General features: G+C 41.6%; 1 protein-coding gene across 3 annotated transcripts in view; it reads left to right on the top strand.

Moving 5' to 3' along the window:
* sema5a (sema domain, seven thrombospondin repeats (type 1 and type 1-like), transmembrane domain (TM) and short cytoplasmic domain, (semaphorin) 5A) overlaps positions 1 to 27,771 on the top strand; it is a 127,234-nt gene that overhangs the window by 75,266 nt on the left and 24,197 nt on the right. For all 3 annotated transcript variants that reach the window (XM_061804894.1, XM_061804896.1, XM_061804895.1), the window contains 9 exons: positions 2,887 to 3,100; positions 5,063 to 5,348; positions 5,729 to 5,864; positions 11,189 to 11,393; positions 13,343 to 13,550; positions 15,114 to 15,231; positions 17,078 to 17,259; positions 17,748 to 17,891; positions 21,359 to 21,506. In XM_061804894.1, coding sequence (XP_061660878.1) covers positions 2,887 to 3,100; positions 5,063 to 5,348; positions 5,729 to 5,864; positions 11,189 to 11,393; positions 13,343 to 13,550; positions 15,114 to 15,231; positions 17,078 to 17,259; positions 17,748 to 17,891; positions 21,359 to 21,506 — 1,641 coding nt within the window. The remainder of the gene's footprint in view (positions 1 to 2,886; positions 3,101 to 5,062; positions 5,349 to 5,728; positions 5,865 to 11,188; positions 11,394 to 13,342; positions 13,551 to 15,113; positions 15,232 to 17,077; positions 17,260 to 17,747; positions 17,892 to 21,358; positions 21,507 to 27,771) is intronic.

Below are 27,771 nucleotides of genomic sequence, written 5' to 3'. Positions count from 1 at the left end.
TGGCGGCCTCATGATTGCATCTCTGCTCTTCGCAGATGATGTTGTTCTCTTGACTCCATCAGGCCGTAATCGCCAATGCTCACTGGAGTATGAAGTGGCTTGGATGAGACTTAGCACCTCTAAATCTGAGACCTTGGTCCTCAGTCGGAAAAGGGTGGCGTGGCCTCTTCAAGTGGAGGACTTCAAGTATAATGGGGTCTTGTCCACGAGTGTGCAAAGAATGGAGCAGGAGATCAACAGGTTGATCAGTGCAGCGTCTGCAGTGATGTATCGATCCCTTGTGATAAAGAGGGAGCTATATTGAAAGGCAAAGCTCTCCATTTACCAATTGATATACTTTTCTACCCTCACCTATGGTCACGAGCTTTGGATTATGACTGAAAGATACCAGATGCAAGCGGCCGAAATGAGATTCCTCCCCAGGGGGTCTGAACTCTCCATTAGAGATAGGGTGAGAAGCTTGGTCAAGCCTGGTCCTCCGCATTGAAAGGAGTCAGACGAGCTGGCTGGGGCATGTGATCCAGATGCTTCCCGGACGCCTCGCTGGTAAGGTGTTCCAGGCAAGCCCTACCGGAAAGAGACCCTGGTGAAGACCCAGGACATGCTGGAAAGACTATGTGTCTCGACTGGCCTCTGGATCCCTCCGGAAGAACTTGATGAAGTGGCAGGGGAAAGGGAAGTCTGGTTATCCCTGCTAAAGCAGCTGGCTTGCGACATGGAAAAGCAGTAAAGGATGGATGGATGGATGGATGGATGGATGGATGGATGGATGGATGGATGGATGGATGGATGGATGGATGGATGGGTGGATGGATGGATGGATGGATGGATGGATGGATGGATGGATGGATGGATGGATGGATGGATGGATGGATGGATGGATGGAGGATGGATGGATGGATGGATGATGGATGGATGGATGGATTTTTTTAAGGGACCAAGATCATGCTATGACCTATTGTCGGCATTTCCACCATGGCTTATGTTCCCAGGAACTTTATTCAAAACATATCAGTGTGTCAAGGGCAACCAAAGACAATAACTATGTTTTAAATATTATGGATATTTTGGACAATACTGGCTTCCAGTTCCTTCTAAATTTTGCTGTCTGGCCCATTAAAAGCTTACTTTTCGGGGTCCATGACAATAAATGTTTAAAATCAAAACATTAGAAACATACAGGAATCCGAGGAACTTCTAAACACGGTCATGCCAGCTTGAGCCCTAATGGAGCAAGAACCTTTTCCGTGATTTACCCAGTGATCAGGGTAGTTTTTTGGTAGGTAGATAAAATTGCTCAACAACCAAATCAAACCCCCAATTTCCTTGACAATCAAACGTGTGTCCTACTTGAAACTACATTTAACTTTTGGTCATGGAAACACTGGACAGTGTTGTATTACAAAAAGTGGCAATCAAAATTAGTACTAGTATCATACATCTTTGTCTTTAACAGGTTATTTCTGTTTTTGAACTAAGATTATTTCCAAAAGTGAATACTAGGACCAAATTATCAAAGGAAAATAAAATAATGAAAATCGTCTTCTAACTGATCTCAGTAAGGCTTGTGTTTTGGTTTTCCTGTCACATTGTGTCACTTAAATTCTCAGTAGCCCCAAACATACAGCCCAATCTCTTTAGCCTTTACTATGGGCTTTTAGAGACACTTCAGTCTCCTTGTTGCACAGCTGACGGCTGCACCATAGATGACTTTTATATGAACTTCCTCCTGGTTGCACAGCTGATCTATCATAGCTCTTCCTTTAAATGGCCCAAAACTGTCTCGTCTGTCCCACAGGAGGAGCTGAGTCAATAGCAGGCTTTCATCTCAAGGAACTACTATTTTGTTGTGGTTTGGGTGGAGCACACATGGACAGGGCAAAGGCAAACGCATTTCTACCCAAATCGGAATTTGGCTTGAGAGCTTGCCCTTTCTGCGTGTTGACTGAAGTGCAGGCAACATCTTTAATCAAAATGTGCCAGAGGAAATTCAGCTGTGAATGGGTCAAGGCAATGACTTGAGCTAAAACTGGAGGACTTGTGCCACCCGCACTAAGTCATAGACATGGAAGTCTTGACTGATAGGAAAGAAATTGTATCCAAAGTCACTCCTTTGCTCCGAGGCTAACTTCAATGAATTTCCCCCAAGCTGATGCCTTTGTATTGCATTAATTAATAAACAATGAAAAAATCTCAGAGCTATGTCAGGGAAAGTATAGGTTGTCAAAGTGAAGTCAGGGTTGAACTGTAAATTATTTTTTATTGGGCCTCGAAAAGATGTGGTTGAGTGATTTTTCAAGCAGATAAGGAGTTGCACTATATCGCAAACCAATGAGGGTACATTGACACAAAGAAAGCCTTTTTAGGAGTGTTGGAATTGTCACATTAAATTACGTTGCGTATGTTACTTTATTGTTACGTTATTACATCATTGGATTTGGCAGGTGCTATATTTGCGTAGTTTATGCTTCTAATCATTCCAAAGTTGCACTCTGATTTATCCTTTTCATGCTTTGTATTATTATCTTTTGTGTCTGCTTTGTAAACTAAACATAATCTTAATGATTCTTTTCTTGTTCTGCATCATTTGCATGCCGGAGGCAGACAACAAAAGAATTGCCAAAGCTTGCGAGTTTTAATGTTGCCCTTTGATATGCTGTCCTATATTTTCATGCCAGCTTTCTGAAATGATCCATTATTTACAAATATTGAAGAAATACATCTCATTTACGAGTATATTGCCTCTTTGTTTCTGCTCTCTCAGGACACTTGTCATAAAAATACAAATGGTTTTTTTTGCAATGTCTTGGGAATGTCTGTGTCCCGTCAATGTCAACTTGTTGATTATTTTCCATTCGCTCACCCTAATGTTTTCTTTCTGTGCAGCTGACCAATCTGACCGAAATCCACGATCAAATAAGTGGCATGGCTCGATGTCCTTATAATCCTCTCCACAACTCCACCGCACTCATCACATCGAGCGGCGAGCTTTACGCAGCTACGGCCATGGACTTCTCCGGCCGAGATCCAGCCATCTACCGCAGCCTGGGCGGCCTGCCACCTCTACGCACTGCCCAGTACAACTCCAAGTGGCTTAATGGTAGGCAGGTGTAGCTAATGGAATGAAAACATTTCATTGTTGCTTAAATAGACCTGAAATTATCGACATCATTAAAATTGTGCAAGTTTTTGGATTGTGATATTTATAAAAGTTTCAGTGTTTGATAGATTCAGCAGGTTTTACACAGTATCACACAAAAGAGCTTCATATTTCCATAAAGATGTTAATTTCTGGGTGGCACAGTGGCGCAGCTGGTAAAGTATTGGCCTCACAGGTCTGAGGACCCGAGTTTGATCCTGACCCCGACTGTGGGATTTGCATGTTCTCCCCGTGCCTGTGTGGGTTTTCTCGGGGCACTCCGGTTTCCTCCCACATCCCAAAACATGCAATATTAATTGGACACTCTAAATTACCCCATGGTGTGATTGTGAGTGCGACTGTCTCCATGTGCCCTGCGACTGGCTGGTAACCAGTTTAGGGTGTACCCCGCCTCCTGCCCATTGACACCTGGGATAAGCTCCAGCACTCCCTGCAACCTTTGTGAGGATAAGCGGCAAAAGAATGGATGTTAATTTCTCTTCATGGGAAAATACAGAAGACATGACATTTAACAGTAAATAACTTCAGCTTTTATGTGTAAATCTATTATCTACTCAAAGGAATTCAACAACAGCCATTCATGTCAAATACGTTGGCAACTAAAATGAGTGCAACCTTAAGTGGAAATGTCTGGTCGATGGATGTCCAATTTGGTACTGGCACAATTTGGACATTTTCACTTAAGGGTGTACTCACTTTTGTTTCCAGAAGTTTAGACATTAATTAATAAGGCGTTGAGTTCTTTTGAGGGGACAATCAATTTGCAATAAACAAGCTTTATAGTGGCTAGTTAAAATATAAAAAAATAAATAGTGGCTGGCAACTAGTTCAGGGTGTTGCTGGGATAGGCTCCAGCACTCTGCACGACCTTTGTGAGGATAAGCAGTGAAGAAAATGGATGGATGGATATTATAAAAAAATTACAATAAAACAAAAGCAGTTGCCGTTTGAACTGCTCTTTTGCATAGCAATACAGTTTCTAAACAAGATTACACAAACTAAATTTTAATAGTACATTTAGAATCGTGCTTGTACTTTTCAGTTGTGTAACTAGTGAATAGCATAACTTTAGACATGGTTTTTAACCAACCTAAAAATGTGAGAGGTTGTGATTTATGAAACACTAAAGTGGACAGGTATAATGAATCTTACTTGAAGGATTACTTTTCTCCCCGAATTCGTTGAGTTGGAAACAAGCTTTTTTTTTTTTTTTTACATGTCGGTCACATATCCGGGAGCATAAAGCTATAATTTCTTAGTTTTTCCTTAAAAATGAAAATGCTCATTAAAAGAATGTCACCTTGGTATATATTTTAGAGTTAAGTAGTTTCTAGATGTCTGGCTTCGAGGAATGGAGAGAAGTTTATTTGGTGAGTCAGGGTCTACATTAGACTTTATTTTTATTTTTCAACATCTAAGATAAATTAGAAAAAATCGAAGTTACTATGTGCTACTACAACCCCCGGGAACATGAGTCCTTAATAACTAATTTTACAGTGAGTGGATTCCTCCCCACTCCTGCTCCGCCCTCTAAGGTGCCGTGGATAAGAAGGTTGAAGTAAGGGGGGAGGGTTTGCTATGCTTCCATTTAAGGATGAATTAAATCACTGCCAAGGAGAATAAAGTGTGCGGTTAGAATCTAATAATGTCATACATAAAAGATGAACGCGGTTGCTGGGGCGGTGTTGCTGGGGTCACGTGTTTTTTGACAGGGTGTAAACTATTACGCTTCACCTCTTCTGGCCATTTCTCATCTCAACCTTTAAGAATGAAAAATGAGTTTTGCTATTGGAATGTAAAGCCATTAATAACACAGCCAGTAGTTATTCATCCTGATCACCTGCTGCTATGGTGTGTTGCATTGCAGTTTTCTAAGAGCATTTGTCGCCTCTTGTCCCACAGAACCAAACTTTGTGTCATCCTATGATATCGGCAACTTCACTTACTTCTTCTTTCGGGAGTATGCAGTGGAGCACGACTGCGGTCGCACCGTCTTCTCCCGCGCTGGCCGTGTCTGTAAGAATGACATCGGCGGCCGCTTCCTCCTGGAGGATACGTGGACGACCTTCATGAAGGCCCGGCTCAATTGTTCCCGGCCAGGAGAAATCCCTTTTAACTACAACGAGCTGCAGGGCACCTTCTACCTGCCCGAGCTGGAGCTGCTCTATGGCATCTTTACCACCAACGTGTGAGTTTAATCGTAATATATGTAGAGCATAGACCTCAGCGGAACGACATTTGGGCATGTTGAAAGTGACAGCTGGAAAAGTTGAGCTTGTTATTTCACAGTGGAGATGTGTGCAGTTAATCAGACAAGCCAGTTTAATTGTGCCCTGCCTTGAATTTATGAGCCAATATTGGCCATCATTTACAAAGGGGTCTGACCATCTGAGTGTGTTTTATGTCTATTACTGGCTCACATCCATGCTAAATACACGGTTAAGAAACAAACCCGTTTTTTAGCTTTGGCAGTCTTGTTTTCTTACATACTTATTTATATCTCTCATCCATCATCCCGCTGTCCTCTCACCCCGTCCCATCCTGTATTTTCCTCTTCCTGACTTTCAGAAACAGCATTGCTGCCTCGGCTGTGTGTGCCTTTAATCTCACCGCCATATCACAGGTCTTCAACGGACCCTTCAAGTACCAGGAGAACTCACGCTCAGCCTGGCTGCCCTATCCAAATCCCAGCCCTGACTTTCAGGTAAATGGAGAAAAAAAAAATCAAGTCACAATGATCACCTTGCTCCTCAGTAACCAGGAATATTAAATAATACGGTGGATGCACTTGTCTTATTCAAGTCCGACCAAAGTCTACGTGACATTTAATGAAGTACACCCCACTTATTTGTATTGTCACTTCTCAAATAAACTCACTGGTGCTGTTTACATTTTGCGCCATCATTGATAGAAATGCTTCCTTCTCAATTTATCCTTATGTTGTTCTGCACAAGCGGCACTGAGGCACTTTATCCTCACGACTTATTACACAGACTGGGTGGGGGGGCCGGTGTTGATGGTTTATTAGCAAAGTGCCTCTTACGGGTGGAGGTTTTAACAGATAATCCACACCACTCTCCATGAAGGATTGAAATCCCTCCAGGGCCCAACTGCCAATCAGCGAAAGGAACCCCCAACCCCCTCCTCCCTGCCACACACGATCCACCATGCACACGCGGTCTCCATATTTCCTGCATGCAGAAGCAGTCTCGTGCTGTAATACAAGAAAAAAACACTGAATACAAACTTGAGTCCCATGAAAAGCAAAACAATGCAGACACACTTTCAAATGTGTTTGCAAATACGCTGTTTGAGTGAAAGTCATTTTGCTTCTAGGAAAATGTCCTTCAATTGAAGACTCGCAACAATTCCCCTTTCGCAGCACACTGGATCCATCCCACAGAGGACCTTCGTTGCCATCTCCATCTCCCCTTAAAATTGTCCACAATAGCTGATGCTCACCACTGGGCCAACACAGCAGTTTATCTCCGTCTCGGTGACATCGCCATCAATTTGTCAATGCTGCAGGATTAGATTTATGAGTACTTCATCCCTTTATACACATGAGCAGACATACACATCCTTAAAACCAAGCTTTCTCTATCTTACATAAAAATAGCAGGTGCTTGCTTAGGGGGAACGGACCGACCATTTTGTTCAAATGTTCTACCTGCCGCCGAATCCTGTGCACAGTCGAGATTCTGAAAGTCAAAACCTGAAGGGGAAGCCCGGTCGGCGTCGCAACACTCCCGACGCTGCGCCTTTCTTTTGGCTTTAGGATCCGCCCTGCTGGTTTTGGGTTGGCTCTTTGTGAAGACTTCGTCATCCCAGATTGAAGAACATTCGACTTCGTGATCGTCCGCCGGACGCCGTTGATTCTCTTTCGTGTCCCGATCGAGTGCGGGCTCGTTCTTTTTGGGGTTTTTTTGCGGGCCATCTGTTCTTGGGCCGACTTCCTGCCGGGCAGATCAGTCTCCAGCCCGTTGTCCTCGGAGCCTCCGTCCCGCGAGCTGGGCCTTTTGCTCCTTTCTTGCTTCCTTTTAGTGGGGATGGAAAAGTAGAGAGGCACGTCGTCGTCAAGAATCAGGAAATCATCCTCCAACTCGGGAGGGGCCGGGGGCACCTTCGTCGGTGTCAGGGTCTTCGGTTTGGCCTTGGATTGTCCCGAGTCTCAAGCCTTCCTCAGGAACTTCCAGATGTCTTTGGTCACGCCGGACGACGAGCTCTTTGCTGTGGACTCCCTGCAAGCGGTCTCACAGTCCTTCTCGGGAGGGGGCACACGAGACTGCTGCTGCTGGGCGGACTTCTTGTCAGATGTCGATTTCATTGCCGACATGTTTTCTTCTTCGGTGTCAAAGATGAATGGCAACAGCATTTCACCGTAGTTGCTGCCGGCTGCCTGCGCAGAACTGCCAGCGCAGTTTTCCTTGACGGGGCTGGAGGTCTCCACCGGCCCAACGTGCAGTCCAGAACCTGGCATGCTTGTCGGGCGGCACAACGGATCCGCTTTGGAAGGCTGAGCAACATTTAGTCAAGTCATCAAACGTCCCGTCGCGCGTCACCTTTCTTTGTTAGGTGCACAAATAACAGCTCTCCATGTCATGTATTTCACCAAAGGAAACTGGTGACTAGCTGGCAGGCTAGCAGTAATTAGTAACATAGACTTGCTGCCAGAAAGAGATAGTTAGAAGTCTGTACTAATCACTCAGCGCACACACAACCTGATGGTTAAGTTAGAGCCTCAAAAAATGTCGGTCTGAAGACAAAATCCCCGTAGTGTTTAAATCATCCACATTGATCTTTGGATTTATTTGACTGAGTTATTGTCTGAATAGCATCTGATGGAATTGAATCTCTGGCTCTTTTGTAGTAAAACCACCGATAATAAATGAGTATAAAGTTAGTTGAGCCAAATACTCGTGAATATTAGTACATTGTGTCTTTTTAATGAAAACAACTGATTTTCTATTTGTGATTGAGTCAACATTAACTTTGTTCAAACGTGTGCGTACAGTGAAGAAAATAAATATTTGAACACCCTGCTTTATTGCAAGCTCTCCCACCTAGAAATCACAGAGGGGTCTGAAATTTTCATCGTAGGTGCATGCCCACTGAGAGAGATAATCTAAAAAAATAAATCCAGAAATCACAGTGTATGATTTTTTAACAATTTGTGTAATTTATACTGCAAATAAGTATTTGTTTCCTGTAGTTGTTCACCAGGTTTGCACACACTGCAGGAGGGATTTTGGCCAACTCCTCCACACAGATCCCTTGATGGGAGAGGTTTCTGGGCTGTCGCTGAGAAACACAAGAGTTTCAGCTCCCTCCAAAAATGTTCTATTGGGTTTAGGTCTGGAGACTGGCTGGGCCACACCAGAACCTTGATATGTTTCTTACGGAACCGCTCCTTGGTTTTCCTGGCTGTGTGCTTCGGGTCATTGTCATGTTGAAAGACCCAGCCACGACCCATCTTCAATGCCCTGGCTGAGGGAAAGAGGTCCCCAAAATCTCACAATATGGCCACGGTAATCCTCTCCTTAATGCAATGGAGTCGCCCTGTTCCATGTTCAGAAAAACACCCCCAAAGAAAGATGCTACCACCCCCATCATTCACAATAGGGATGGTGTTCTTGGGATCGAACTCATTCGTTTTCCTCCAAACACGATGAGTGGAATTACGACCAAAAAGTTCAATTTTGGTCTCATCTCACCACAAAACTTTCTCCCATGACTGCTTTGAATCATCCAAATGATCATTGGCAAACTTAAAACCGGCCTTGACGTGTGCTGGTTTAAGCAGGGGAACCTTCCGTGCCATGCATGATTTCAAACCATGACGTCTTAGTTTATTACCAACAATCACCTTGGAAACAGTGGTCCCAGCCCTTTTCAGGTCATTGACCAAGTCCTGTTGTGTAGTTCTCTGCTGATTCCTCATCTTTCCAAGGATCATTGACACCCCATAAGGTGATATCTTGCATGGGGCTCCACTCCGAAATGGAAGAAGCTCTCCTAATTCTAATGATTACTCCAACAGTGGACCCTTTTTCACCAAGCTGCTTGGTAATTTCTCCGTAGCCCTTTCCAGCTGTGTGGAGTTGTACAGTTTTGTCTCTGGTGTCTTTGGACAGCTCTTTGGTCTTGGCCATGTTACAAGTTTGAGTCTTACTGATTGTATGGGATGGACAGGTGTCTTTATGCAGCTAACAACCTCCCACAGGTGCATCTGATTCAGGATAATACATGGAGTGGAGATGGACTTTTAATGGCGGACTAACAGGTCTTTGAGGGTCAGAATTGATAGACAGGTGTTCAAATACTTATTCGCCTCTGTATCACACAAATAAATACATCATACATTGTGATTTCTGGATTTTTCTTTTTAGATTATCTCTCTCACAGTGGATATGCCCCTGCGATGAAAATTTCTGACCCCTCCATGATTTCTCAGCGGGAAAACTTGCAATATAGCACGGTATTCAAATGCTTGTTTTCTTCACTGTAGCTTGGGCATTTAAAATAAAGTATTTTTAATTCTTGAGTATAATGGGGGGTTACATTTATTTACCACATTTTGAATATATGCGATGGAGTATAAAGTTTTTTTTCCCAGTGCATCTGTCATCTTTTTCACTAACCATGTCGCTGTCTAAAAAAAAAAAAAAATAGAGCCTGACATTGCTCTCACTTTTGTTTAAAGAATTATCGTCATTGCAGTTCTGAGTCATGGTGGCTTGTTTACCCTACCCTAGAATTAAAAAAAAAAAGGTACAGTTGTGCCATCTTCAACCTCAATGAGTCCTTGGAGTAAGATAGGGATAGACATAATATTGAGCACTTTGAAAGGGCCTATTCAGTGGGTCTTTATAACAATCAGCCCCAATTTTGACTGTGATTCCAATATTTCATCCTCTGTTTTCAAAGCAAGCCTTTTGTGTAGCGAGCCATTTTTCAAAACATGCACTTCCAATGCCATTTCTCAATGGCACTTGCAATTTTAGCAGAGGACACGAGGTGGGATGGATGCACTCGCGCACACTCAGCCAAATGATGGTTCTGTCCCTCACCTCAACTGGACTGAACTTGCAAACTCACATCCATCTTTGTGTATCCGCTCAAAGGTATCGCGCATGTGCCTTGTCACGATGGCAGATATGTAATCATACAGATCCCGATGCGCACATGGCCAATCTCACCGAGCGATAACATCTATAGGGAGATGCTATAATATGATATGTGTTCATACATTGTCTCTCTATGCTTGGAAGAAAACACAATAAGAGCATGCAGTCATATAAAGGCTGGGTGCTGTCCCTCACGACGCTCATTTCCCGTCTGCTGAAGTGGTGAGGGCGATGATCCATGGCCCATCACTGGAAAACCCTCCACAATGCTCATCAGTCAGTGCATGGAAGGCCGGGAATTAATCCGTATGAAGTGCTGTTGTTACTGTAGCTAGTCACTTGGAACTAATCGCCGCACAGTGTCCAGGCCCAGTTCACTGTAACCTGTCTACGTATGGGTTAGACTGAAGCAAATCACGATTCATTATAGGACTGTCTTACAAGAAATAACAACTATAGCACTGGGTACACTCTATTTAAATGAAATGCATTATTAAAGAATATATTGCTGAAGCATAGTTGTAATAATTAAAATTATATAATAGAGGTGTTCAAATTACAAACAGCTGTCAATATGATGATGTGGAGGTCGACAGCACTGCAAATTGCAAAAATATATTTAACTTTTTACTGATCATGTCAACCACAACATGGAAAATCTTTTCAAATAAAGATTTGAAGTCATCAATTCATATTGAGTTAGGTGTACCTAATATTCCAGTCAGAAGTGTCTTTTGTCTGTACCTCCCTTAAAATGTTCAAACATGTGAATAACCCGCAACAATAGCAACAATGTTCGTTTCCCTGCTTATTAGCAATATCTGCAAAAAAAAAAAAAACACACTTGACTTGGCGTATAGTAGAGGCAAATTTACTTTTAATATTTGGTCTCTATCCACAGTGCGGCACCATCGACTCGGGCTCCTATGTAAACCTGACCGAGCGAAATTTGCAAGATGCCCAGAAGTTCTTGCTGATGCATGAGGTTGTCCAACCTGTGGTTCCCGTGCCCTACTTCATGGAGGATAATGTGCGCTTTAGCCATGTGGCCGTGGATGTGGTCCAGGGCAAAGACATGCTGTTTCATATCATCTATTTAGCCACTGGTAAGTTCACCACTCCACTATTGAGAAGGGTCTTGGGCTTTAAGTTAGGTAAAACCTTCTGTCATGTTTGAACTATTTCAGTACAAACACTTTTGTTCCACCCACGGGTTAACACCTACAGTTTTCCAAATAAAAGGCATCAACAGCCCCATTGTTATTATACAACCCCCTCATTTTCTAGCCCATTTTTATTTAAACAAAAGAGCCAGCTATTATATATATATATATACAGAAGATGAAGTGCTACACCACTGCACACAACAAACATAATGACAAGCGCTGTTAAATTAAAAAAAGAAACAGCTTCCATGTGGCACAATTTGTGTGTTGTATAGTATCACAATATCATGAAAGTGCAGTTAATGATGTCATTATCTGTACATAAGCGCATAATTGATGGAGTCATGCATACATAAAGCCTGTTCTATATCATCACTGCAATAGCACACCATGAAAGCAAGCATTAAAATCATTGTCAAAAAATAAAAATAAAAAGGGGGAGAGTCATAAGTGATAATGAAGACATCTCACAGATTTTTTCAGTCTCATTGTGTGTTGTCACCAGCAATAAGCAGATTGTTTGATCCCTCTACTATGACAATATGCTCTGACAGGCTGAGTATAAGTGTGGAAAAGTGTTATCAGTGGGACACCAAATACTCACAAGGCATCTGCTTTCTGTTCTGGAATAATTTGTTACACATTCTGCAGCATGGGAGAGTTTAAGATGAAGCAAACTCACCCGTGATTATGAAGTCGGGAGCGTTTAATGCTGGAGTGTTTTATTTTAACAAGGTACTGATATATATATATATATATTTTTTTTTTTTTTTTTTGCACATTGGAGGGTGCTGTGATCATTCCTCCTCCTGAGGTGTTTGGTAACTAATGAAAATGTTTGAAACAACACCAAGCCCATTCTCATGCACTCCCAGTCCCTTCCTACCGTCATATACACTTATATTATCTATCCTACTATAACATGGTGTTATTAATTAAGAAAGGCAGAGCCAGGATTTGAACCATTGTGAGGGCTGTGAGGCAGGGATACAAACCACCAGGTCCACCGTGTTGCCATTTCACACAGCACCTTGCACAACCAGAATATGTTAGTTGTATTGCATGGACCATCAACTTATTGTAGAGTAGTTTTGCCATTTTACATATACACACGTTTTTTTCTACCATCTTAACCAATTTATATCTCAGACCTCACACATAGCATGCAACATAATATACAATAGGCTACATGTATGGTAATATTGTTTGGATAGTGTATACTCAGAGAAGAACAACACTTCACACTACACATTTCATTTCTCTCTCCAACAATAGTCAAGACTTTTTTTCCCATTTCTAGCCACATTCAATTGTTCCCTTGTGCCTTGGAGGAGAGTATACAAACACTTCTGAAGTTTGGCAACAGAATGAGATTGCCTCTTGATTGGCTATGGTTCCAATCCTCATCACAGCATAAAGTCCAAGGCTGGGCCTTCCTTGGCGCTGACTGCATAAAATGAGATTTCTGATCAGAAATATTCAAGCACATTTAAAATTAGGGGTTGTCGGCTCCATCTGTTTTCCGAGCGTATCGGGGAATAATAATCACTGCGAACATCTCTCACACTACAGGATAATTACAAAGGATCATCTGTAGCCTCTTCAGATAATCAGGCCTCTGCTGGCTTTGGTCAAAAGGGGGAATCTGATTTAAAACCATTTTCAGATGATAAATAAAAGCTTAAAGCACCATTCTCACTCCAGTTTTATTTTATTATTATATTTTTTAAGTTCTTTCGCCCTTCAATTTCTGAACATACTTGCAATCACAGGTGCTGTAGTACATTAGTTAGGCACTGTACATTCATAATGTAGAATAATTATTATATTGTTTCTATTCAGGAACAAGTTATTTTTTCTGTGACCCAAACTCATGTACTCTGTGCTAGATTACGGCACCATCCGAAAAGTGCTCTCCCCCCTGAATCAGTCCACGGGAAGCTGCCTGTTGGAAGAAATCGAGCTGTTCCCAGCCAGGAAGCGGCAGCCCATCCGGAGCCTGCTGATCTTGCACAGCCGAAGCGAGCTCTACGTGGGCGTACGAGACCAGGTCATCAAGATCCCCCTGAAGAGGTGCAGCTACCACAAGGGCAGAGAGTGAGTACATGCGCAAGCAAAAGCATTTGTCTCAATGGAAAGCAAAGGCCTCACACAAGTTCATCTTCAGTAGGATACTCTCATCTTAGAGGCCCAGATCAATGTTGGTCAGGCCCTTAAACCAAAGCCAAAAAACACCTGCATCAGCTTTCTCCTGTCTTACTGTCTTCCTCTAAAAATCATCACACACATTGGGCTGCTGCGGTCGTGTGGTTATCAGTCATATTAAGTTCCTCTGTCAGACTGGCAGTCCGTCAACTAAAACCTGAGACAGAGGACTCGGTGTAAAGACTCCACACAAGGGTGGGAGCCATCCGTCATCCAATACTGGAGGAATCAGAGCATTCCTTGTTGAGCAGTTTTTCATGAGAATAAGACTTAAGGCCTTGTGTCACAGCTGTGGCTTTGTGATACGTGCTTATGTTGTTTTGTCGTCAGGGGGAAAAGCCATTGCATGCTGTTCAAAAGACTTCCCTGATGAGTGTTAACTCATTTTCTCTTTTTCAACCCCTTCATCCCGAATGATACATTTCATAAATGTCCCTCCTAATTGCTAAATCCACATTCACATATTTGGTTTTCTACTGCATTTTCATGACCCCATTGTTATGAAAACCTACAGACCAACTTGGACTACGTGATGTTTGGGGCTTTCCGTGACTCAGAGCGGTTATTATGTTGTCACACTATGATGCTTGAATCAAGTTCGGACTTTGTATTCTTTCATTCATAGATTCATTGTGGAGCTGATAAGCCTCACCTTATAAAGTTCTGGGGCACATTAAGTTTAATCGATTGACCATCATCAAAACTCATTAGTCTCCCTTGAATCTTGGATATATTGGATATTATTTTTTGCTCCAGCATTGCTGGAGAGGCCCTCTAGCTCAGTGGTTAGAGCACTGGTTTGGTAAACCAGGGGTTGTGGGTTCGTATCCCACTGGGGCCTCCACTCCCTGAGAAGGGTTGTGTCAGGAAGGGCATCCGGCATAAAAATTGTGCCAAACATGTACATGCGCTCATCTGAGATGACACGCTGTGGCGACCCTGAAAGGGACAAGCCGAAAGAAACACAAGCTCCAGCATTGCTGTACCCCAAGGTCAGTAAAGACATGATTGGATGTGAATGGTTTGGAGAACCACATGAAACACTTTCCGGGCGATCAAGAAAGGAGATTGTGAGCTTGGCCTTCCTCTCACATACACGGAAACCTAAAAAAAACTTGACAAGTGCATGCTGCTATAGCTGCAAAAGGTCAAACATTTTTTTCACTCTGGATTTTACTTTGTGTGGCCAAGTGTCCGATACGTTGGTCTGCATAATGCATCATGTCAAAATTTGTGGGTATTCTCGAGTGTTCTTTTTTTTCTCTTTTTAACTGTACCCAACCGTAAAAACCCCGGAATCAATATGTGATTCATCCCAGTGCTTTGTTTAAGGATTACTTGAAAAAGCCCCCACTGTGTTAGTTCAAAGTATTAGACACACTTTTCCTCCATCCATTATGTAACAGATGATTTGGGAAAAAAAGTTAACTTATATTTGATGTTTTCCATTGCAAGAGCATGTGTGGGGGCCAGAGACCCTTATTGTGGTTGGGACCTCCTCCTGAAGAAGTGCACCACCCTCGAGGAAAGCGCCAGAATGAGCCAATGGGAGCAGAGCATTACAAAGTGCCCTGTGAGTACCCATCTAATTATTGTATGCTGCTTTGCTGCGTTGCAAATGAAAATTTTATCTCCACACAAATCAAATCAAGCACATGATCATTTGTTGCTCTGGGTTTATTTGATTTATTCTGAAAATCTAACTTGGCACCATATCCTGCATCTGAAATGCGTCTTGGAAACAAACAAACCAAAGTTTGTTGGAGCGGCACATCTCCTACCGACACTTTCTCAATCATTCAACTCTGGCTGCTCCTTCCTTTCTTCAAACTCACTCTTTTGAGCACTATACTGTATCTGCTCAATATTTACAACGTGGTTCCTCTTCTTGAGAAACATTTGAAAGTACTGAAGGAGGCTGCTCCGTGCTGTGTCGCATGTTCAGAGGCAGGTTGTCAGTCTCAAGCGTATCTTGAGGCAAGAATACATAATCTTTAACGACTGTCATGGCAGACAGCCTTTATTGTATGTACTGACTTGAGCAGTTGTACAACAGCCCAGCCGGGCGGCCCCTTGATACGCTTCCTCATGGGTCCCCACGCATAGAAAATGAGTTCATTTTGCATAAAACCTGTGGCACTTTTTTATTCTGTAACATTGAAATAATTCAATTGAATGAGTGTCTATTCAGTGTATGATGTTTAAATGTATCAGTATTCAGGGGTAGATGGTGGTAATGATAAACGGACTTAATATACATACGTACAGGTTTGGACATGCATAAACAGACATATGTGCATAAACCAAGTAGGATTAATAGGGTGTCATCATGTACATACAAATTTTGTTTGGCATACTGCAGGGAAATTTGTCATAATAAGCAGAAAATGTTTTGCTTACATTTGCAGTCAGATTTAAAATGATGGCACTAATTAAGGACAAGAATAACCTGACACGCTTTGGCAAGCCATTGTTTATGTACCTGGTACTTAATCCGACTTAATCCACCTCTTAATATCATGTTGTAATGATAGAAACCACCAACATTTTATAAAAATGCAGTTTACAGTATGACAGCATACAACTGTGCCATATACCCCATCCAGAGATGGTCAATGTGTGTATTCATGTATCCAGATCGCTACAATTGAGCCTTGCTAGACAAATGTGACTTTCAGGTCACCAGCGATACCACAGAGACTTCAATTTTTCTGATTGAGAATGCACTGTAAAATTTTGTATGCACTATTGCTGCCTCTTACCAAATGTTGTTCACTGTCATATATGTGAAAATGTCTTTTGTGTTGGGTTTGTGTTTCATTGTCCCTTAACACAACATACTGTATGAAAGCTTGAGCTACTATCAACCAATGCGAACAGCACCTGAAGAAGCTTTCAGAACCACAAGTAAAAATCAATCTTTTAGATTGCAGAAGTGTTATGTGCATACTGTATTTGAGAGCCACACGTCAATAGGGCTCACGCCAGCTTTCCTATGAAGCACATAAGTAATTCATAGTTTCTGTAATAAACCAACGTTGGAGTTTATATCAATTTTGTTACTCTTTTCTATTATGCTGGGCACTTGTATTTTCTCACATTTGTGTACTTCCAAGTGTTTCCATGTCCTTGGATTTTGGAACAACAACAATATTTGAAGAACATTTTCATTTTTTGCACAAGCTTTTTGGTTGCTTATATTTGCATGCCAGCACCTGACTAATTCTAAATGTCTTATAGATGGTTTGTATTTATTTTTTGCATCGACGGTACTTTAGGAAAACGGAATTCAAGTTGTCGACTCTTACAGCTTCTGCCTGCATTTTCCTGCCAAGGAAGGCACTTCCAAGACCGGTTTCTATGACAACACGTTTTTTTTATGAAAGCTTTTCTTATTTTATCTGTTTCATTGCTAACAGGTCCGCAATGTGACAGTTGATGGAGGTTTTGGTGCTTGGTCTGGATGGTCTACGTGTAGCCACAATGACGGTGGCAGCGCAGGGTCCTGCCTGTGTCGGATTCGGGCATGTGACAGCCCAGCCCCTCAGTGTGGAGGGCAGAAGTGTCATGGGATCAGCGCTGAGGTCGCCAACTGCTCCAGGTAAGTTTTGTCTGTGATACATTTACTGAAATGTAAAAATACACTTACTGTCTGTAATAGTGTTAGTGCAATGTGACAGGAATTATTTACTAATTAAAGCGGGATTGCTGTCTGTTAAGTAGGATAGCAAATGCCTTTTTTTGTTAGGCAATTATTTGGTGTTGCACACGCAGACAATTTAAAGTTTTCTTCGAAAGCAGCTTGCTGTCTGTTAATATTACAATTTCCATATTTGTGAGCGTCATTGGAATTCCTTTATAAAATTTGAAAAAGAAAAGCATAGCTCATAACATTCCAGTACGTTATAAGCTCTCTAGCTTCCTGAAATTAATTTAAAAATATATTGATTAGAACTGTTCTTCATTCACATTCCACACCACTCACTCTAAGAAAGAAGATACTGATACTTAACAACCTCAGTTGTAGAGTATCTGACAAAAAGAATCCGAGTTTCAGCTGCTACCATCTTTCTTTGTGCGTCTCCATAGAAACGGAGCCTGGACCCCTTGGACTTCTTGGTCTCCTTGCAGTACCAGCTGCGGTATCGGCTTTCAGGTCCGTCAGCGCTCTTGCAGCAACCCTACCCCTCGCCATGGTGGGCGAGTGTGTGTGGGTCAGAACCGCGAGGAGAGGTATTGAAAACTTTGATTTGCATTTTTATAGACATAAAGCACATGTTATGATTTGTTATAAAATGATTGAATGCATCAGACAAATAAGACAAGTTCACATAATAGGGACAAAAGAGGATGGTAAATACATGACACACATGGACAGGTCTATTAATTCATTGCATTAGGGAAATTGAAGAAATGAAACTTAAAGATTCTTTTTATATTTTCGCTTTCCTCTAAACCCCCTGTCCTCTTGTCCCTCCTGGTGGAGCAGTCCTTGAGATTTGCTCTTGTGTTGCAACTGTAGCCTTGAGCAAAACACACACTGTTGCTGACCAAAGCTTGGTAATTCATAACCTGAGAAAGACTGCGGGAGGCCAAAGGCAGGTTCTGCCTTCACCTTAGTTTTTGTTGTCTTCAAGCCTCAATTGTATTTTGTCCCCATTTTTATTTTCCATTCTCAGTACAGTTACACAATTTACAACACATCCAGCCACATGCGTGTGTTTGTGCATGTATATTATGTAAAGCTATCTGTTATGTGTGTGTATGCATATGCCGATACTTTCAGCAAGGCGATGTACCGACGCGAAGAGAAAAAAGGTAGACATTTCATTAAGAGTCCAGACAGCACATCTAGTCCGTTGTAACCTGCACAGACTGCAGAGCACTTCACCCATCTTTCAGCACACAATATTTTTTTTTTTAAATGCTGTGAGAGGCTGCATGAGATGCCAGCAGGTTCGCCCTGAGTATTCGTAGTAGCCAAAGCTCTTTTAAAGATAAAGCAAATGTTTTAAATCCGGGCAACCATGCGTGACTTAACTCTGGCAGGTTAAGGCCCAAATTGATGGACCTTTTGTTAATTCTTACCTTGGCCTACATTGCCTGCTTTAGTAGCTCATTAGCTGCATTGCAGAGAAAACAGGTGGTCAGATGGAACTTGTTTTGGTACCAAAGTGCAATTTGAAGTTCTAAATCCGCTCAAGGTGTTTATACATTGATATAAAAGCGATGTTTTGGTATTAACTTATTTCTGCGTTTGTGTGCGTGCCTGCGTGCGATTTATTGTAAACCTGCTAATCTATGTAGCATGCACACGATTGTGATCCGGGCTCTCTTAATACTTCTTCTCTTCCCGCCCCCAAGTCCCACCATTCTGTCCCACTAAGCACGCAGATTAGTAAACATGAAAAAGGAGGATTATTTTCTTCAATCAGTTCAAGAGTATAGCTTTTGCTTTTCCACAAATAGCCGAGTATTCGGTATACAACAATGGAAAAGATTCCATCAAAATATGGAAAGCTATTCAAGCACTTATGCTTCCCTCAGAAGGCAGTTAAGCCAAAACACATCAAAACAGTCATTAAAACAGTTTTATAGCATCTCTGAAAGTTGTAAACTATATGACTGTAATAAGTCTTGACAATGTATTGTAAAATAGTATTATCTTCTTTGCAAATATTTCCAATGAGAGCAGTTTTTTAATTGTCTGTTGTTGTCTTTTGCAAATAATTGTTTATAGTTTTTGGTCACCATACCTGCAGAATAGGTCATCTTCGAGCCATATGAAAACCAATGCGCTGGCTTTGTTGACTTTGTTAAATTCGTATGCCTTTATGGACATTCCTGCATTCTGCAATGAAGCCTATGTAGCTATTTGAGTTTGGTGCCTTCACATTTCACTAAACACTTGTAACTCAAAGGACACGCATTTTTTTTTTAAGTTGAAGACTTTCATTTGTGCACAAAGTGTCCCTTTGCAGTCTCTGGAGTTATTGCATTAAAAAAAAAAACAAAGGCATCACTTTTCACTTTCACTTCATTCTCGGTATTTCTATTTGTTTTTGAAGCAGTTCAGGAAAACATTTGTTTTGCGCAAAACAGTTTATGTAATTTCTCACGCCATATCTGGAGAGCGGTCACCGAAAACTGGTTGACAATCACTGGTCAAGATTGTTATTGGTGAATGTATAAAAAAGGCTCCCAGGTTCTTGCATTATTTCAGGTGCATTCCAGTGCTTGGATTTCCTATTCTGGAGATACTGCTGCTGTATATAATGTTCACATTTTTTTTCTTTCAGGTGTTTTAAACTAAGAAATAGTATTCTACTTAAAGTGTATGGAATGTCTCATTTCTAACGCAAATTATGTTATCTAGACAAAAATATATGTTCAACTGTTCCATAAAATACATATCCTGTTTGATGTTTTTACTAAAAAATAAGAGTTTATGAATTCAAGTCCGCGAACTTTGACCTAGTTTCTCTTACCTGCAAAACGACTCATTTCGTGGGCGGACCTCTGACTTCACAAATTCTGGGATGGGCTATTTTGGAATGACGATAAACTGGGAGTCTTTTTTATTCACGCCGAAGAAAAATGTATTCATTTCGAGAATTCCTAAAACCAATCTGTAAAATGTATTTATTTATTTATTATTAAATCTGTGCCAAACAAATATGAGCGTTCATCTGAGATGACACGCTGTGGTGACCCCTAACAGGACAAGTTTAAAGAAAGCAGTATTATATTATTATATTACGTATTTGTGAAAATATACCAACTTAGACTACATTTCCGGCTTCTGTGTGTTTTGGTGCAATAATAAGCTTTTTACACGCAAAGTAGTTGTCGCGTACCGCATCACAAAATACACAGTGTTTGCATAATTTCAAAACAAGACCGAAAACGTCGTATGTACATTCACAATATCGAAGTCTTTACTATTTATCAGTTTATGACTAACTAAACCAAACAAGAACTTCACAAACGCTTACCAGTCGATATTTCCTCCACGACTGCTGTCAGCTTCTTCATCGCCTGCTACTTCGTCTGAATTAAAACATGTGTGCTGTCTAACTGGCTCAAATTGATTTTTAACACCTTCATAAAGCTTGTGTTCTTCACCGTCTTCGTGGGACCCTTCAGAATAATGTTCATCACTCGAACTATCGGAAAATTCATCGGCATTCTTACAGTGTATTCCTACGGGATCCATGGTGTTGTCACATCATCCTACGTCACGGCCCTGGTCGGCTTTCTCCACCACGTTGCCATTCTTTTCCGATGGATACAGCAATGTGCGATCATTTGTTGGAAATCATCGAAAAATAAAAATGTTTCCTTCATAACGGATTTAAGATTTGTATTCAGCTATTATTACACCAAAAAGGTGCATTGCGGTCCTTCCGTTCCTTTTAATAGCACTGTGAGACAGTTTGGAAGAAAAAAATCTGTTAAGTTCCATTTTATTCTAGCATAGTAGGAATCCAGAGAATTTGTGCTGGCTTTTCTCTTAACTTTGTAACTATGGGCATATACCGTTGTAAATTCTATGCTGTTTTAAACTTTTGAAGTGATTGAAGTGTTTTTTAAATGAAATGGAGGTGCCGGGTTCGAGTGTTCCTACTAGATCATGATGTCAGTCATACAGTGTATAGAAAATAACATAAGCAGTCACTCTGTTGTTTTTTCTTGGCCAGGTATTGTAATGAACACCTCCCCTGCCCTCCTCACGTTTACTGGTCGGCCTGGTCGGCATGGGAACGCTGCAACGTTCCTTGCGGCGGTGGCATTCAATCGCGGCGGAGGACCTGTGAGAATGGCAATGAGTGTCCTGGGTGTGGCCAGGTAAGTTCCGCCAAAACAAAAACAAAAAGACATTTCTTCAAATGCATTTGCCATCTCATTGTTGGGGTCTCAGTTTGCACAATTGAATGCAGTTAGCGGTCCACTGGCTATGAAAATAGAACATAGCCCCTTCTCCTGGTCATGTTTATATTGTGGAAGCATCGGCGTAGTATATTGCCGGGAGCTGTTTTATACTGCAAACACAATCAGCCCAATTTTAACACGTTGTGCTGGTCGAAAAACAAAGGCATGCCGCTTAGGTCAGGCTGAACGACAAATTCTAGCTATTCTTGCCAGTGTGATGTGATGATCACATCATCTCGGCTGCTGTTATCTATGAAATGAAATTGAGATTTGTCGATGTCCTTCCCTCCTTGTCCTTCAATGTTTATCTCAGTGTTTTGAAGATAGAAGAGGATGAAATGGTATCATATTCGCTTCCTCAGCAGGCTCTATTTGTGAATTTATTAATCACGGATGGGGTTCTACCCCCAATTTTTTTCTGGTATATTGTAATATAATATAATATAATGAAAAAATATAATAAAACAGACTATTGTGAGAAATGTAGGGAATAAGTAAGATCACCATTAATCCTGGGTATGGAACTTGTTTACAGCATGTGGCAAGACTGCATACTAACACATCTGAGTCCATGGTTAGTGCTGCAGTTTTGGGTCACAACAGTTTAGATGGACACCGTTCAAATGAGAGAAAAATAATCTTTATGCAACTGCCTTTTTTCTGATCTGAAAGAAGAAATGTAGTCACTCAATTAACTTCTTCCGGTGTCTGACAGCATTAATCGACAACGCACCCCAACCACAAGAGACACTGTGGTCGGCTAAATTAACATTTGTGGAAAAATTCCACCCTAAGCATTATCTAATGGCCCGTTTGATAAGATGAAGAAAGTTAGCGCTGTATTTTGAAGCCTCCCACGTGGCCTTGCAGCCTCAGCCTTGCATACTGATAATTGACCGTGACGTGTTAGTTAACACACTATTGCACAAATGGAAAAGCCACCTCCCCATTTAGTTGCCATTTAGCAGTCACATCTGATCACCCCCTCACGTTCTTCAAAACGTGACATCCGAAAACAGCCACATCAAGACATCAGCCATTATGTTCTGATGTATGCTGGGAAACGTAATCATACTTTACAGTATACAAATGGACTTTTAAAGAACTTTGAATCATGTATTCTCCACACTTGGGAGGGGCACTTTTCATGCGTTTCATTAAATGCACTAAAATTCCCCAAATTGCAGTGGAAAGATGGACTGAATGACAAAGAATCAAAATTTAGGGGTAACTGAGTGACCTCGTGAGCCAAAGGTGATGGAATTACAGTAAAATCTTAAAATGTCCATCTTACTGCTTTTCTTCATATTTTTAAAGTTCCATTGGTGGTGGGACTTTAAAAAAAATAGAGCTGAGCTTTTGAAGGTTTTGCAATAAATTTACCACAATGAATCACACCATTCTGTTGTATGTCAAGTGCTATGCTCTGGGGAGCCAAGCAGCGGTGCATCGCATGTACTCTTAACATGTATGAATAAGCCCATCACTGCTTAAATAATGAAATAATGACATAAATAGCTCCCATTGGATGAACAGGCCAGTAAATATTTGTCCAAACTAAATGAACGTTTATAATCATGGACAGTTGAAAGCTTCTAATAATAGGATGTGAATGCCAGTCAGTGCTTTCTGTAGTTCAGCCCTGTAATTAGGTTTGCCTTGTGTTGCAAATCATGCATGATTCGATCAAGGCTGATTGCGAAAAGGTTCCACTAATGAAGGTCATCCAAACAGCCAAACAAGCAGGGAGGGATGTCAATTTATGTTTTAATTATTCATGCTGCGGCGACGTCCATCTTGGCTCAACGACAGTTAAGATTGGTTTCTCACAGTTCTTAAATTCACAGCCTGGCTGCCCGACATGCTGTCAAGAGAAGCTGGAGGGGTAAAACTGACATCTTAACATAGTGCAATAACGGCAACAGTGTAGATAGGAGCTTGATAAGACAAGCTATCATTCTATTTCTGGGGTTCTGGATTGTAAGAAAAAAAAATTCCCATTTTAAGTTGTATAAATTTGGGGGGAAAACAAAGGCTTTTTCCATTGATAAGTAAATAACAAGGAACTCATTAAAGACACTGCCCTTTATGACGTGTTTTTCTAGTTTGGCATGGTGTTTGGTCGAATACAATGTTAAAAAAAAAAAAAAAAACACGACATACAAGTTGGGGCCAGCACCCTGGTGACAGATATGGACCAAATCAAAGATTGTCATCATGGAACACAAGAATGTCATATCTCATCTCCTGTTAACACTAGATTAATGAAGAACAGTTAATTACTGGTCATTTTCCATTGAAAGATCATTGTCATGGTCAGTTTAAATCATGTTATTTTCTCCTCCCAAATGTCTTCACTGGTATTTCTGTAGTATTTCCGAACCCATGGAGATGTACGGGACCGTTGATTGGTTATCTTCCAGACAAAAAAATCCAGTTCACCACATCACAAATGCCGCGACCTGAACATTGCCATGTGCTCCACCTCTTCCACACAATCAATGTTTGGAATTCACAATTCGGGTCACCTTTCATGAGATCACGAACACCCACTTCACCATCACCCAAAACTGGACCAGCTTCACACCGGACTCACTGCACGTCATCTCTTGGGCGCTGGAATGCACTCATGTACAGTAAAACTGCAGTGCACACCCTCTGAATGAAGCAACGAGGCTCATGACCTCAAGTCTTTGGGCTCAATCACCCTGTGCCACAGCCCTCTATTCCATCATGCTAAGCGTGTCATGCTTAGTGCAGCTTTTGTCCAGAAGCTATCCATCTCAAAATCCCCCCACCCATTCTGAGATTGCCGATGACCCCAGTGAATGGTGCTGGTAATAGAATGCCACAATCAAAGAGTGGCTGTCATATTGAACAGATCTCGCAAGTGTCAGCCGGACAGCCACTGTGGCTGTAAGCCTGTAAGGGTGCCTGCAAACACCATTAAGCCCCAACTCAGCTCTGGCCTATTGTGCAACTATGAAGGGGAAGCTCTGATAATAATGCATGAAAGTACAATGAAACCTAATTTAACACAAGAACCATTTGTGCGTTTAATGAAATTCATGGCAGCACGGTGGATGACTGGTTAGTGCATCTGCCTCCCAGATTTGAGGACATGCGTTTGAATGACACAAACAGAAATCGATTCCTCACACCAGAAACATGGACAAATTGGTATCGCACATGCTACCAGGAGCTGTGATATGACCATATGTTGTGTAATACTTAATACTTAAACTAAAAATATATGGTATTTACTTATTTGGTTGTATTTTGTACTGGTGAAGGAGGTGCTTTCAAGCTCATTCCACGTGTGTAGTGACAAAAGACATTAAGGCTTGGATTTACATTTTCAGCGTGGGTGGGTAAAATCATAAATACAGCAGCGAAGTGTTTATTTGTTCTTTGTTACATCCCATCCCAGGTGATAAGAAGCAATAAGTTTTGGTGACATCAAAATTGCGCTTTAGTGCCTAGTTGTGACAAGAAACCTGAGTGGCATGATATTTGAGCAGGCCAGCTAATGTGGGTGTTTACTTTTTACATCGTTAATCAAACATCATATCAAGTATTACGAAGCATGTGCAGTAGTGGACGACTGCAGCAGCTTCTATTATGGCATCTGCGGCCGATACTGCTAATTAAATTGATGTGTCATGGAGACATGAGGGAATGCTCTGTCGCCATGGACACGATGTTGGTAAATAAAGCCTCCGAAAAGGATTAGTCACACAAATATTACACATGTGGTTCTGTGTCGTAAAAGTCACAGACCCATTACGTGTATATTATGCACCAACTTCTACATCCAACAACAGAGTTGTACCAATAAAATGCATAATTAGTGTAATCATGCAGGTGGGAGGTTAGAAAAGGAAGATTATTCGTCTCCAACTAGCCCAGCACAATGGAATACTGTACCACAAACACACACTTAATAATAACTAATTCCACTCATCTGTCACAATGTTAGGGACAAAAATAAGCATAGATATAGATACACATATTCTGACTTTTTCTGACTTTTTCTATGCCACAAAGCTTTTTTATGTGGGTTCAGTCAGAGGAATGTCTTTCGTAGGTATACATTGACCATCTAGCTGTAAATAAACTAAATACAAGCACGAGTTAAGCCAGAGTCTCTTGAGTCAGTGAATGTGGTTTAGCTTTAAGCCCAGTAATGATCTCCTAAGGCCTTTGGATGCATTGGCGTCAATCCTTTGAGAGCATCTGGACATCCCTCCATTTTCTGAGCCGCTTATGCTCACGAGGGTCGTGGGAGTTCTAGAGCCAATCCCTGCTGTCATCGGGCAGGAGACAGGGTACACCCTGAACTGGTTGCCAGCCAGTCGCACGGCAGACAATAGAGACAGACAGAGAGAACATGCAAACTCCACACAGGTGGGGGTGGCATTTGGAGCCCGGTCCTCAGAACTGTGAGGGCAATGCTCTCCGGCCACACCACTGTGCCGCCGCATACCAGACAAGTTTAATTAAATATTTACTATGTCTGGCGACTCTTTTAACAACTCACAGATCACTTATTTCTCTCCTTTATGTCCAGATACTGTACTACATTTTTCTTGTTGCTGTGGATGCCAGGAATACATGAATGTTGTCTTTGCCCTGTCTGATGACCACAGCCCATCGGCTCCTTGAGCAGATTGATGTTAAATGTTAATGTGTTGAGGTGATTACAGCACGAGATGGAAAGAGGCAGGAATGTGACACGCTCATTTTTCATGGACACAAACAGAATCTCACTCCCACCAGTGGGTTTTTAACCTTGGCTTTCTACGAAAGTGATGATATGTTTCACATTTGGCAAAGGCAAAAAGATGACAGTTACAAGCGGGGAGACGAGGGACAAGAAGTCGGGAACAAGATAGAACAAATACAAAGATGGATGGAACGAGCTCAAGAGACGTAAAAGCGAAGATGATGAGTGGTGCGAAAACACTGGCCAAAACATTAATGGGCATTTACCACATGCTCCATGTGATAAAATAATGTCTTTAGAATTAACGGAGCAGCATGTGACGAGGTAATTTTGCACGCTTTGTTCCATGTAACTCAAAAACACAATGCAGCTCCTGTTTGGTATACTGTACCAGTGAATGGTACAATATGATCTGGAGCCTGATCAATACAGCCCTCCGACTTTTGCAAGAAGAAAAACAACAACCACTCTTGGTGTTTTGTGGTTGTCTTCAAGAGCGACCAAAGACGACAATATCCAATGTTGAGGCTTTGTCCGTTTTTTCACGCTGTCCATCATATTTGTATAAATACTTGATGTACATTTGCTTAACTTTTGTCCGAAGGCTCCAGGCATAAAGAAAACACAATTGTACCAAGTTTAGGTTCAAACCAATGTTCCATCACTCCATTTTGATAGTGCGGCATACACAGGAAGCCCGAGAACCTTCTGGCATTAACTAGGATTCATGGATGTGGGTCTTCATTCAGAAATTACAGAAAAAAATTGCTTTATAACAATAAAACTCATATATAATATAGGCGGCATGGTGGTGCAGCTGTAGAGCGTTGGCCTCACAGTTCTGAGGACCGGGGTTCAAATCCCGGCCTCCCCCTGTGTGGAGTTCTCATGTGCTTCTTGTGCCTGCGTGGGTTTTCTCTGGGCACTCCAGTTTCCACCCACATCCCCAAAACATACAGCATTGATTGGAGACTCTAAGGTGTCCCTGGTGCAACTGTTGTCTGTCTCCATGTGCCTTGCGATTGGCTAGCAACCAGCTCATGGTGTACCCTGCCTCCTGCCCATTGATAGCTAGGACAGGCTTCAACGTTCCCATGACCCTTGTGAGGATAAGCAGCTTGGAAAATGGATGGATGGATGGATGGATGGATGGATGGATGGATATATAATATAGTCTTGGCTCTTTAATAGTGTTGGAGTAAACCTGCTAATCAGTTTTAACTGACACTTGGCATAGATATATTTGAAAAAAATAACTATGGTTGCATTTTGCATCAGCATAGAAATTAACTGAATCATATTGAGGCTTTTTTGTTTGTTTATAAACTACATGGACTTTTCGAAATGTATTGTGTATATGAGACAGTTCATCGAGATTAACCATTGTTGACTTGACAGATTTTTTTTTTTTTTATGCAAATGTTGGATCTCATTTGATTGTTTAGGTGTATCTAA

The sequence above is a fragment of the Syngnathoides biaculeatus genome, chromosome 19 (genome assembly GCF_019802595.1).
Source record: "Syngnathoides biaculeatus isolate LvHL_M chromosome 19, ASM1980259v1, whole genome shotgun sequence".
Lineage (NCBI taxonomy): Eukaryota > Metazoa > Chordata > Actinopteri > Syngnathiformes > Syngnathidae > Syngnathoides > Syngnathoides biaculeatus.
The sequence above is the reverse complement of the archived record's forward strand: the minus strand, read 5'-3'. Positions and strand labels throughout refer to the sequence as shown.